This window comes from Spermophilus citellus (assembly GCF_964194105.1).
Source record: "Spermophilus citellus genome assembly, chromosome: 5".
Lineage (NCBI taxonomy): Eukaryota > Metazoa > Chordata > Mammalia > Rodentia > Sciuridae > Spermophilus > Spermophilus citellus.
The window spans coordinates 38,802,504-38,815,922 of NC_138186.1; the positions used below are offsets into that span (position 1 = coordinate 38,802,504).

Below are 13,419 nucleotides of genomic sequence, written 5' to 3' on the forward strand. Positions count from 1 at the left end.
CGCCTGGCATGCGTGCGGCCCGGGTTCGAGCCTCAGCACCACATACCAACAAAGATGTTGTGTCCGCCGAGAACTAAAAAGAAATAAATATTAAAAAAAAAAAAAAGAAAATTTTATCTCTTGAATTCCTTGTCTATTTTACTAGATATGTAACCATTTTCCAAAACATTCTCTGTGAAACAAAATAATCCATGAAGATGCTCCCCTAAACAAAGATTCTATGGTTAATTATTTTTGGAAAGCAATGCTTTTATAGGTTCCTAGTGGACAATGTTTTTATAGATTCAGAATGGACATCAACATATTATAGGCCTTCAGAAATTTTTTTTAATTAGTGTATTTTAATTATACAGAAAAATGGGTTAGGCTCTGAAAAATCTTTAAGGGAACAACAACAAAATGACAAAACACACAACCTTACCTAATCAGAATTTCCTAAATTTATTATTTTAAGGAACAATAACTTATAAAACACTTTAAAGAAATTCTGAGAAATGCTGGGTAACCCATTATTCATCTCTTTCTTTTAAACTACTGTGCGGAGGATGAAACCCAGGCCTGGAACACACTAACTAAGCACGCTGCCCCTGACAGTGTTCATCTCTTTACCAGTGAGAGAACTTAGGCTAAGTTCTCAATGATGTTAATAAAAACAAACTATTAATTTTTAACTTCTATTTTAATAGCCTTATTATGTATTGGTATTTCATTCTGTCTGCAACAAAGGACACATAAAGTGATAATATTTAGAAGAGAAAGGGAAGGATATGAACACAGAGAATCTTGAAATATATATAAAAATATATTTGTAAGAGTATTTCATATGCTATGCAAATGAACATAGTAATATTTAAGAAATAAAGTTAGAAAAATTTTGTTGTATTTATAAGACTTCACACTCTTTCCTAAGTAAATTGCTACTTAACACTGTATTGCTGACTTATCTGTAATTCCTAAATCTACCCATTCTCTCACTTCCATTTTCACTCTGAAGCTTAGGAATCCTGATATACAATACAGAGAAGTACCAGTTTTAAGTTTAATACCTTGGCAAAAAATAATCAATGCTTATCAATTAAAAATGTTTTGTGTTGAACTGAGGTAAAACTTCATGCCAAAAGATTTGGTGTATGCATATGGGAATTGCCGAGGTAAGTCTAAACACTTGGGAGGATAATTTGTGCAGAATTTATTAGTCATGATCCTGGACAAGTTCATTTCTTTTGGTACTGGGGTTGAACCTAGGGCCTTGCACATGCCAATCAAGTGTCCTACCCCTGAGCTATATCTCTGGCTTTTTTTTTTACTTTTAGATGAGTCTCACTTAATTGCCCAGACTGTCCTTGAATTTGGGATCCTCCTGCTTCAGCCTCTCAAGCAGCTGGGATTACAGGCATTGTGCCACCTTGACTGGCTTTAAGCAAGTTTCTTAATCTTTCTATACCTCAAATTCTTCTTTTTATAGGAACATTGTATGGATTAAACAAATTATTTATTGTTATCTAGAAGTGTTTGACAGTGAGAGCCAGGCATGGTGGTGCATGGCTGTAATTCAAGTGGCTCAGGAGGCTGAGGATTGTGAGTTCAAAGGCAGCCTCAGCAACTTAGCAAGACTAGAAGCAACTCAGCTAGAACCTGTCTCTCTTTCTATATATAGGGTTTGGGATGTGGCTCAGTGGTTAAATGCCCCTGGGTTCAAACCCCTATATCCCCCCCCCAAAAAAAAAAAAAAAGTTTGATAAACCCTTGAAAGTGACTGTGCTCACTGAAAAACAAACAAAAAAATATATATATTTATATATAATTGTTTTTAAGAATACTAACTTATAAAACACTTTCCAAGAAATTTTGAGAAATGCTGGGTAACCCATTGTTCATCTCTTTCTTTTATAAATTTAGTGAATACGTAAGATAAAGAAAGGATAAAGCCTCTGGGGTGGTGGGCGTGTCTCACAATTAGCAGTCAGGAAAACCCTATGTAGGAGAACAAGAAGGACCAGTCTAAGAGTTGGTAAAGAAATGGAAAGTTGTAAACAACAGAATCATTATAATCTGGCATGAATGGTCAAAATACTGATTACTGAGAAGGTCTGGGAAATGTTTACTGGAGAGAGGGATTTCCCATTCTCATCAAGCTCATGGCTTCTCCATACTCAAATGTTTTCTTTTCTTATGTCCAGTAAGATTGGAGCTCACCCTGAAAGCTTTGCCACACTCCTCACATTCATAAGGTTTCTCTCCAGTATGAAGTCGCTTATGTCCAGTTAAAGCTGAGTACTGACGGAAAGATGTGCCACACTCATAGCACGTATATGGCTTTTCACCAGTGTGGATTCTTTTGTGTTGCTTCAGTACTGAATTATGATGAAAGGCCTTTCCACAAATCTCACATGTGTAGGGTCTCTCTCCAGTGTGAATTCTTTGATGATTGGTCAAGTTGGACTTCCCACTGAAAGCTTTGCCACATTCCAAACATTTATAAGGTTTCTCTCCAGTGTGGATTCTTTGATGGATGGTAAGGCAGTGCCTATCCTGGAAAGTTTTCCCACAATCTCCACATGGATAGGGTTTCTTCCCTGTGTGTTCTAGTTCATGAGCCCTGCGCTTACAGTTATGACGGAAGGCTTTTCCACACTTCTCACACTTATAAGGTTTCTCCTCATTGTGGATTCTTCTATGCTTCCTGAAATCTGCATTGATACTAAAGGCTTTTCCACACTGAGGGCACCCAAAATGTTTCTCCTGAGTGTGGACTCTTCTGTGTTTGCTTAGGTCTGAGCTTTGACTGAAGGCCCTCCCACACTTGTTGCACTCATAAGGTCGCTCCCCAGTGTGGACTCTTTTGTGTTTGGTGAGATCTGAACTCCCCCTGAAAGCCTTCCCACACTCCTCACATTCATATGGTTTCTCCCCAGTATGGATTCTGCCATGGGCAATAAGGGAATGCTTAAACTGGAAGTCCTTTCCACAGTCATTACATTTGTAAGGCTTCTCCCCAGTGTGGACTATCTGATGCACACTGAGACGTGTCCTGGTCTTGAAGGCCTTCCCACAGTCCTGGCACCCATAAGGCTTCTCTTCACTGTGGATTTTTTTATGTCTGCAAAGAGCTGATCTGCTGTTGAAGGCTTTCCCACAGTGTGTACAGTTAAAAGGTTTCTCCCCTGTGTGGATTATGTGGTGTACAGAAAATTGATTTCTGGTCTTGAAAGCTTTCCCACACTCTTTACAGACATGGGATTTCTCACCAGAATGAATTTGATCATGGAGAATTAGGTCTGAATGCCAGCTGAATTTTTTGTCACATTTCGCATATTCATGAAGTTTTTGCTTTGTAAACACTCTATTATATGAAATATGTTTTGAGTTTGAATTAAAGATTTTTTTAAGTACCTTCTGGTTCTTTCCCTTTTTGAAGGTCACTTCCGTAGAGCCTTCTCTCACTTCTCTCAGTTCTCCCCTTACGAATGTTTCCCATTGATTTTCTAGTTTGACATCCTGCATACAAACTTCTCTAACCTCAGGATCCTGGGAAACAATATTTAGAAGACTGTTACATTTCACCCAGAAGACTTCTCTGTTTTCAAATACCTCTTGTTCTGAAGGTGCCTTCTCACTCCCAGGCCATATCCTGCCTGTTGGTACTTAAAAGAGAAAATAAGACTGTCAGAGGAGAGAAAATAAGAAAATAAGATAGGAGAGGTGAAGCAATGTGAATCTGTTTGAAGAGTAAATGACATAAAAAAATAAAAACAAATTAAAAAATTTTCATAAACACAAAAAAAGAGCAAATAACTTTCATGCTAGAAAAGTTACTACCATTGTGTCAAAGGTCAGGACATTATATGACCATTTTGTCACATTAAAGGGAAGAGACTGAAAGCTTCTCTATCATTCACCTGGGTAGGCTGAAACATTGAGAAGTATGAAGACATTTTAAACTTGGCAAACTTTATATAAAATCTTTACAAAAATACTCGTCTTCTACAGTCTCCTAGTTTAGTGAGCAGCAACTTCATACACCTAGCCACACTTCATACACAAGCCAGAAAACGGAAAATCATCTTTATTTCCTTCTCCCTCCCCTCATATTTACTCAGCTAACATTTTACAAATTCTAATTATGAGGTGATCTGCTAAAGGGGTGCTGAAATCCTCATGCAGTCCCCTTTAAAAGAAGTATCTGCTTTGATTCTAAGAGTGGGTTCTGGATGGCCATATTTCTGCTGTGTGACTGTCCATTTGGGTGGGAAGGATTAGAGTTGGGTAACACTTTGATCCAAACCAAGCTAGATTCTCTCATCTTAGCCTTTGGAATTGTGATCTGAGTGCAGGTAAGATCAGACTCTGAGAGAAGTGGTGGCAGGAAAGTATATGACACAGGGGAGGGAATGTTCTGCCATTTGCTCTGAGGGGCAAAAAAGATCAATTTGGCAGAAAAGAATGAAGAGAAACAGTTGGAGAGATAGGCCTGATTTAGGTGCCATGGCATACCCTGAATAAAGAGTTTATGTTCTTTTGCTTAGAGTAAATTTTTATTCTTGGCAACCAAACAATCCAAAATCAATCTCCCTTCTCCATTTCCACCTGTGCATTCTCACTAGCTATCTGTAATACCCCTCAAATGTCCTTTAGCCTGGTTCCCATTTAACATATACTCCACACTCCTTCCAAACCATTCTTTCTAATAATGTCACTCAACTTAAAATACTTCAAATGGTACTCCAGAGTCATCCAGAAAGAAAGGAAGTAAAGCATACAGACAAGAGCCCTAGCTGGGCTCAGATTCTAGTTCTGATACCTAATAAATGTGTGAACTTGGAAGGATAACTTCAATTCTCTTGAGTCAATAACTTTATCTATAAAATGGGATCATCTGTCCATAATCACATGAGTTAATGTATATAAAACACTTGCCATACTGATGTACTTAACCAATGTTAGTTACAAAGTTCAAGGCATGTAGCTTATCAAACACTCATAGAAAATCCTTCAAACCATGATCTTGCTTTTTTCTACTGTTCCTGAACTTTCTCTACAAATTACCTTAAGTTCTTTGCTCTGGTCATACTCTACTAGTCCAAGTTTATTTGTTTTATTCCACAATACTTTCTCACATGTTATTCCCTCTGCCTCAACTGCCTCTCTCCTCCTTCAACTTATTGCTCTCTGAGCCCTGCAATAACTCATATACAAAGAGGAAAGCAATTTTCTGAGCTTTTTAAAAGGGCTAAACTGCAAAAGGTTATTAGACAGATTGGAGGGGACCAATTAGATAACGAAAGAATACTACCCATGTTTGTTGCTGTTGTTTTCTTTTTCTTGAGTTGTAAATGGATTTCATTTCTGGGGCCTTCAGGATGGATGAACTACCACTAAGAACATGCTATAATCATTTTGTACATGGAAGACGATACAGAACTAAAAGCTTCATCATCACTCACCTGGGAAGGAGCAGCTCAGGAACCTCCCGTACTGTAGATCCTGAACACATGGCTCTGCTTCTCGCTCCAGATGGGAGATCAAAGGAGGTTTAGGAAATGAAAATCCTGGTTGCAGAGAAGGAATGAGACTGTGTAGAACAACAAGGAGCTGTTCTTACACTTGGCCCTGATCCCTCTGTTTGTGTAAGGAGACAGGAAAGAAATACCTACTTAGGTAGAGAAAAGGGTTTCTTTAGCATTCTGGAAACAGGTACAAGGATTTGTTTGGAAACTGTCTTAGAAAAGTCTTAGAAGGCTACTATTTTAGGCCCCTAGAAGGCAGTTCACAACTAGGAGCTGAACACATGCCATTTAATGGAAAAACTAGGGAGCTGAAGAAGCAAGAACCTGAGGAAAAGAGAAGCTAGGTATCTCCCTTTCACCCAGACAGAGTACCATTCCAAAGAATTAGAAAACAATAACAAAAATGCCTAAAAGGTTACCTGTTGTACAACAAAGGTAAACCAAAACTTTTATTTTTAGGCAAGATCCTGATGGTTAAGAAAGAGGACTCTAACTTTCAACATGCGAGCCTATACACAACAAAATGAGCATTTTTTTTTTTTTTTTAAGGATGGAGAAAGCACTAAGCCAAGTGCAGAAAAGGTTCTTACCAAGGGATACCATGTTTCCATAATTTTCCAACATCACATCTTTGTAGAGATGCCTTTGAAAATAGGTCAGACTCTGCCACTCCTTACTAGTGAAGTTCACAGCTATATCCTCAAATGTTAGCGATGCCTGAAACAATAAGTTTCTGTTGTCCAGGAGAAAACCCACAGTTTCCTCAGGAAACAGAGACAGAAGAAAGGAATTTATAGGGAGAAGGTTTATAGAAGTGAAAGACTGTAACTCTTTGGTTGATATTTAGAAATGAAGTGAAAGGGAACACAGGCTTTTAATAATTGAAAAATAACAAAAGAGGAAACAATCTACACGTGGTTTGTTCTCCAACAAAATGTTCCTTATGAGAGGGAGCATCTTGGTTTGAGATTTGTGTAACCATATAATGTAGTGAAAATAAGGCCAGGGGCTGGGGGTGTGGCTCAAGCGGTAGCGCGCTCGCCTGGCATGCGTGTGGCCTGGGTTCGATCCTCAGCACCCCATATAAACAAAGATGTTGTGTCCGCCAAAAACCAAAAAAATAAATATTAAAAAATTCTCTCTCTCTCTCTTTAAAAAAAAAAAGAAAGAAAGAAAATAAGGCCATATTTAGGAGGAATTGAAATAGTTTCAGGAAGGATGAAGGGTGCCTCAGCTCACTTGGGACCAGCTCATCAGTGTGGCATCTGTTTCTAGTAGGTTTTCTTGACTTCCATCTTTAGTGAAGACAGAATATTGAGAAGCTGGTAGAACTGAGGGAAGAGAAATATGCAAGAGTCAGTTTAGCATAACAAAACCTGCTTTAATCTCTTCTTCACCAAATGCAGAAGCACAGCAGCTCTAACCTAGGGGTCAAGCCTACTGTCATATGATATTCTCTTTTCCACTATTTCTCTAGGCTTAGCTTTCAGTGTTGAGCTATCAGCACTGGCATGGCAGCCAAGCCAGCTTTAAGTACATTCTCTCCCTCTCTCACTTACTACATAATTTTTTTCTGGTTTGTCTTTGTCTTTGAATAATCTTACCCCTCCTCAAATAGATCAGGTAAAAAGGCTTAAATTACTGATTCTCAGCTTGTACAATAACATTTCTTTCTGTATCTGAATACTGAGGTCATTTCCTCCAAAAGACTTGTGGGGAGAGAAGGGACATATGGGGGAACAGGAGATGTTGAACAGTAATATCCAGTAACAGGTCAAGTTTGTTTCTATAGGTAACTAAATGGCTGGTCTAACTTGTTAGTTTATTAGAATAAAAAATTTCCTTGTTTTACCAGAGAGAAATGACTTTTTTGCTGATACTGAACCCTTTTCTTACTGATTTCCTACTACTAAGCCATCTTCCCACATGAATGCGGTATTGCATGGTTGGCATTTTTTTTTCAGTATTTTTTAGTTGTCGACAGACATTTATTTATTTGTTTATATGTAGTACTGAGAATTGAATCCAGTACCTCACACATGCTAGGCAAGTACTCTGCCACTGAGCCACAACCCCAGCCTCACACTTGGCATTTTAAAAGGTAAAAGATTATATAAACCTAAGAGAAATGAGAGTATTTTTAAGATGAAAAAGGAAAGCTTATCAAAATGTCCAAGAGTCTAGGTATAATCTATATGAATTCGGCAAGAAGTACAGCTTCATATTATTAATTAATGGGGTCTTGCTTTATTTCTTGAAGGTCATTTCAACCTTTCGTAGCTTCAATGTTTAAGGTGACTTACGTTTCTTAACAGTTTATCCCTAAATTAAAGTCTGAATGAATTCTTTTTGCTATTAACTAGCAATGTTGAAGCCATCTGTTGGTAAGAATCTAGGATCACCTTTGGTCTTAGGCATCCAAAATTATTATTCAAATTTGACCAGAACTCTATTTTAGAACTAGATTTCTTCCCACAGAAATTTCCTAAGAACACCCACTTTGGTCTAGGTTACTCTTGAGCTTTTGACCAAGACTGAGGCTATGTCTTAATCATGGTGGTTCCAGTCACTTTTTCCACTGTCTCTCTATAAAATTGCCAAGTTATTCTGCCTCAGTCCCAAGCTCACCTAGATAGTACAGAGCTCATAGCAAATATATATTTTGCCTATAATGTTATATAAAAGTTCTTTTCCTTATAACATCAACAACTTAAAGCTCTCAATTGGCTTTTTTTTAATCAACATTTTATTATGAATGTTTCCAAATATCCAGAAAAGTTGAAAAATGTAAATATCCATATATCAACCATTTTTATTCTATGATTAACATTTTGCAGTATTTGCTTTTTTATCACATATCTATTCCTCTATCTGTACTTTAATCTATGTTTTGATACATTTCAAAGGAAGTTGCAAACATCAGTAACTTCACCTCTAAGTGCTCTAGCATATATATTACTAACTGGAGTCAATATTTGTTTAATTTTTTTTAGATAGAATTTACGTGTAATGAAATATACAAGCCTTAAGTGTACCATTGGATGAATTTTGACAAAAGCATACCCCTATATAACTCAAATTCTCCTCCACATACATATTGGGCTAGTTTCTCAACTCATAGTGATGCTTAAGCTTTATTTTTTAGCTTTAGAATTTGAAAGGTCAGTTTCTAGTTAAAGGAGGACTGGAAGACTCAGGTCATGAGTATATTTTATTTATTTTTAAAATATATTCTTTTAATTATTGATGGACACAGTACCTTCATTTTATTTATTTATCTTTATGTGGTGCTGAGTATTGAACCCAGTGCCTCACACATGTGAGGCAAGCATTCCACCACTGAGCTACACCCTAGCCCATGAATATATTTTATTTTAAAAAATGAAACAAAATGGGTGGGGGTTGTACCTCAGTGGTAGAGTGCTTGCCTAGCTTGTGTGAGGCACTGAGTTGAATCCTCAGCACCACATAAAAATAAATAAATAAAATAAAGATATTGTGTCCATCTACAACTAAATAAAAATTTAAAAAATGAGCACCTAAGTTTGATAATATCTATTATTTTCTACTTCTAAATTTATAATATATTCTATTAATTTTCATTTGATTTCTTATAAACAGAGTACTTCTCTTATACATATACATATTAGTTTCTTCTTACATATAAAAATATATTTTCCTTTTTCTTTTTCAGGTAATTTATACTAAAAAGCTTACTTTTGGGTGTGCCTAGTACTCTATTCAAAAGTTTATGGCTTTCTGGGCCCAATTTTGACTCTAGAATATCATGTCCCAGCAACTATCTCCATGAACTCCTTTCATACAGATCTTCACATATCATCAAAGCAGAACTTTGATTTTTTTGGTACTGGGGATTGAACCCAGGGGCAATCGACCACTGAGTCACATTCCTAGCCCTTTTTTTGTATTTTATTAGAGACAGGGTCTCACTGGATTGCTTAGTGCCTTGCTTTTTGCTGAGGCTGGCTTTGAACATCCAATCCTCCTGCCTCAGCTTCCTGGGAATGCTGGGATTAGAGAATATACCACATGCCCAACATCAAAGCACACTTCTAATGCTCAGACTCCCATTAGTCCATTTTCCTTCACTTGCCTCAAAGGTTCATGGGACAACATTTATTCTTTCTTTTGCCACTGCTCTTTTATTTCTCAAGTATTTATACTATAATTAAATTTTTCAGGGTTCTTAAAACATATATAAAGAAATAAAATTTAATATATTTTCAAATTGTGTATGTTGGCAAAACTGTGTTTGGCTAGAAGTTACTAAATTATACTACAAAGTTTTTTTTCTACTTTTTTATATGTGTAAATATTTATGTACAAACAGGTATACTATTTATCATATATATTGTTATACAGTAAATGAGTGGATGCATTAGACTTCTTTGATAAATTTCTTTATAGAAAATTTTCACAAAAAAATTGTATCTTTTTTTAATGGTGCCAGGGATGGAACTCAGGGCTTTGTGCTTGCTAGGCAAACACTCTCTCTTAACACTGAGCTACATTCCCAGCCATTTTTATAAATCTTTGTTTTTTGCCTCCCAAGCCCCTGTCCAAATGTGATTTAAGATTAGGGCAGAAACTGAATAACTAAATTATTCTAAATACTGATCCAAACCCAATACAGAAACATGAGAAAGCATCCTATAAATGCTCAATAATGAATAGATTTTTGGATCTGGGAGGACCCATTCTATGTCCCTACTCTATTCTCAGCTGCATGACTCCTGTTACAATAGCTGTGCACCTCACCTTTTTTCTGAAGGAGCTGGGTATTGCTGGGAATGCAAAGTAGCTGGCATGGTGATCCTGGACTCTCATCTGAGAGCACAACCTATTGCAGAATGAAAAATGAATTCAGAGAGGTTATAAGAAAAATACATGGGAAGATGCATCCAACTATTAAGGATTTATCTGTAGAAAACACCTCCCAGAAATACCAAAAGAGGGAAGAAAATCAAGGACTCAGTTCCCAATACATTATGAAAAACAAAAATGGTACCCAGTTATTTTCTAAAACTGAAAAACTAATAATCAGCAAGTAAAGCAGGAAAAACAATGTCAAGGAGAGACCTTCACAAGATCAGTCTAGGCCCAACACACTCTCACTGCTTTCCTTCTTTCTTGGACTCACTTCTCTTTTCTCCTCCTTGTGATGTACATTGTAGCCTCCCCTCTTCTTACCTGCTGCATCTTTTTACTCAGCTTTCTTTTATAGTCTTCTACCACTGTCCTTATTTTCTTCTTGATGGTCAGATCTAGTTTCCAAACAAATAGTAATGAAATGGCTTCTGTATTTGCCAGTCTCCTTTTGGGGAAACAAATCTTGGTGGTACCAGCAAAAGGAAACTCCTTGACTTACAGTGCAGCTGCTATCTGACTTGATGTTTTAAACATTGCTCTGGATTTCAGGTTCATCATCAACAAAAGTCAGGTGTGAACTCACATCTTGCTTTTCTACATATTTGGTGAAGGAGAGCAAAAAGAGAGGAGAGTGACCTCGAGAAGGGGAAAAAAACAGAATCACTGAGGACTTGGTGCATCTGTGGAGATGAGGGAGCACAGAAAGACAATTTGAAAGTGTTAATATTCCTACAATACAATCTCCATTGCTAGCACATTGGCCTGAGCAACCATTATTATCATTCCTTCTCTCCATTACTTCAATAGCTTCCTAACCAGTCTCCTTGCTTCTATCCTTGCCTTCCTTTTGTCTCTTCTTAATACAGCTGTCTGAACATTCCAGTTACAACTTAACTTGGTCATTTCATCTCTGCTCAAGACTCCAATTTTACTGAAATGAAAGCTGAAGTCTTTTGGCACAGGGCATTAACTCTTCTGCTCCCCCAAGATAAAAGCTTCAAGTCTTTTAGCAGTCTATAGGATGTGACCATTATCTCTGACATCCTCTTCTACTATTCTCCCCTTCATTGAATCCCATTCAGCCACAATGACCTTTATTTATTTTTTATTCCCCCCCCACCCCCATTCCAGGCACATTTCCATCTTAGGCCTTTCTACTAGCTGTTCTGTTCGCTTCAAGCTATTGCCAAATGTTGCTTATATGTCATCTTCCCAGGGAGGTCTACTTTACCTTATTTAAAATTGCAACCTACTTTCTCCTTCTAGTCCTGAAATACTTTACCTTGCTTTATGTTAATTCTTCTCTAGGCACTTTATCACTTTCCAATATGGTGCATTAGTTCTTTATATATCACAACCATCATTTATTGTAGTACTACTCGCGCTAAAATGCAGGCTCCTAGACTCGATGAGGATAGGGAGTTTTATCTGACTTGTTCACTTTTGTAATCCTAAAACAGCATCTGCATTTGTAAATGCTGGATTAAACATAAATAAATACAGAACTTCTAAATAAACATTAGAAATGCACCATTTAAAAAAAATTGGCTGAATGAATGGATATATGAATGGATGCTAGAGATATGAATATAAACAAGAGGTCAGGATACCTTGGGAGCTAGAGTAAGAGGAAGTGAGAAAGAAATCGGCGAGAAATGCCAAGACTAAAGGAGGAAACCTGCAATGCACCCTCATCTGACAGCAAAGCACCGCCCGCTCTGGCCGGCGACCTCAGGTGACCCCAGAGCGGGCTGGCGTATTTAAGAAAGGCTGGGAGCGGCTCCCGCTCTTTCCCACTAGCCCATTAGCCAGTTAGGGCACCTGCGGTGGCAGCTCCGGAGCTCCTGGACTGAAGACTCCGTCCCACGCTGCACAAAGGCCCAGACCTTACCGCGGATACTCTCCGCAACAAATGAGAAACACAAACACACACTAGCTCCACTTCCTACTCGGCCTGGATCATCACTTCCGGCGATTTTCTAGGAAACGCCTAGACTCTCTGGTTGAGCGGTTTCCTAGAAATTCTCAGTCCTCGCGGTTCCTATTTCAAGGAGCTTACTCAAGTTTGTGGAGGGTGGAGGGTCAGGGTAGCATTGACTCACCGTCAGGGAGGGAAATCAAGATGGGAATGGACAGAAATTTTGTGGCAAATATATGAAAAAAGTCAACTTAGGACATAAATAATTGTCTTTTCCCCAAACAACAGTTTCTCTAAGACGATTTCAAGCGCACACAAATGTGGAGAAAAAAGTATAAGGAACCCACATAAACTTATCACTCAGAGCTAGTTAAGATTTTGCTGCACTGTTTCATGTATTGTTACCATTTTTCTGTTGAAATATTTAAAGCAAAACCCAGACATGTTATTTCAACTTCATCTCTTAAACGACGTGGACATTTTCTTACAGAATTACAAGACCATTATTCCATGTAGGAAAATAATCCCTGGTTATCACCTAATATGGTCTCCATATTGAATTTCTCTAAATATATCTTCTTTTTTGACTCAGGATCTAAAATCTACACGTTTAATATGGTTATATCTCTGAATTCTTTTGCCTGTAATTATTATTATTTTTTCCAATGCTGGGAATCAAACCTGGGGCCTCACACATTCTTAGTTCTCTTTTTAAATCTAGATTTAAAGTAGTTCCTTCCTTCCATCCTTTTCGCCCAATATAATCAACTCACTGAACAAATTGGGTCAATGTTAAGTCGGTGCCGGCGACTTGGTGGCGACTTAGTGGCAACTTAGAACAAAGCAGCCTGCCAGAAAAGAACATCAATCAGATGCCAGGGAAACGCCTGTCAATCAGCCAGATCTCCTGACTAAGGCCTGTCAATCAACAGGACCTCCCTGACCAATCCTGGAGTTCAGCCAACTCCCCTGACCAACTTCAAGGGGGCAAGGGACCCTAGAAACACCTTTTCCTGTCCCACGCCCTTCCCTTCCTGCTGTAAGCCCCATAAAATTCCAGTCCGGTGGAGCTTCCACTCCTTTCTCCTCAGACCCTTCTCCTGT

At 37.9% G+C, this 13,419-nt stretch overlaps 1 protein-coding gene across 2 annotated transcripts; it reads right to left on the reverse strand.

Moving 5' to 3' along the window:
• Positions 1 to 710: 710 nt before the first annotated feature.
• ZNF311 (zinc finger protein 311) lies at positions 711 to 12,344 on the reverse strand. Of its 2 annotated transcripts, none has more exons than XM_081294649.1 (8): positions 12,219 to 12,344; positions 10,897 to 10,991; positions 10,719 to 10,792; positions 10,287 to 10,368; positions 6,747 to 6,838; positions 6,098 to 6,224; positions 5,445 to 5,549; positions 711 to 3,644 (listed from the first exon to the last, which is right to left on the reverse strand). In XM_081294649.1, exons 3-8 carry the CDS (start codon positions 10,725 to 10,727, stop codon positions 2,137 to 2,139), a joined length of 1,923 nt encoding a protein of 640 aa, XP_081150775.1. In that variant the 5' UTR covers positions 10,728 to 10,792; positions 10,897 to 10,991; positions 12,219 to 12,344; the 3' UTR covers positions 711 to 2,136. The 2 variants fall into 2 exon arrangements, with proteins under 2 accessions (XP_081150775.1, XP_081150776.1); XM_081294650.1 differs by having other exon boundaries at positions 10,669 to 10,792.
• Positions 12,345 to 13,419: the final 1,075 nt, after the last annotated feature.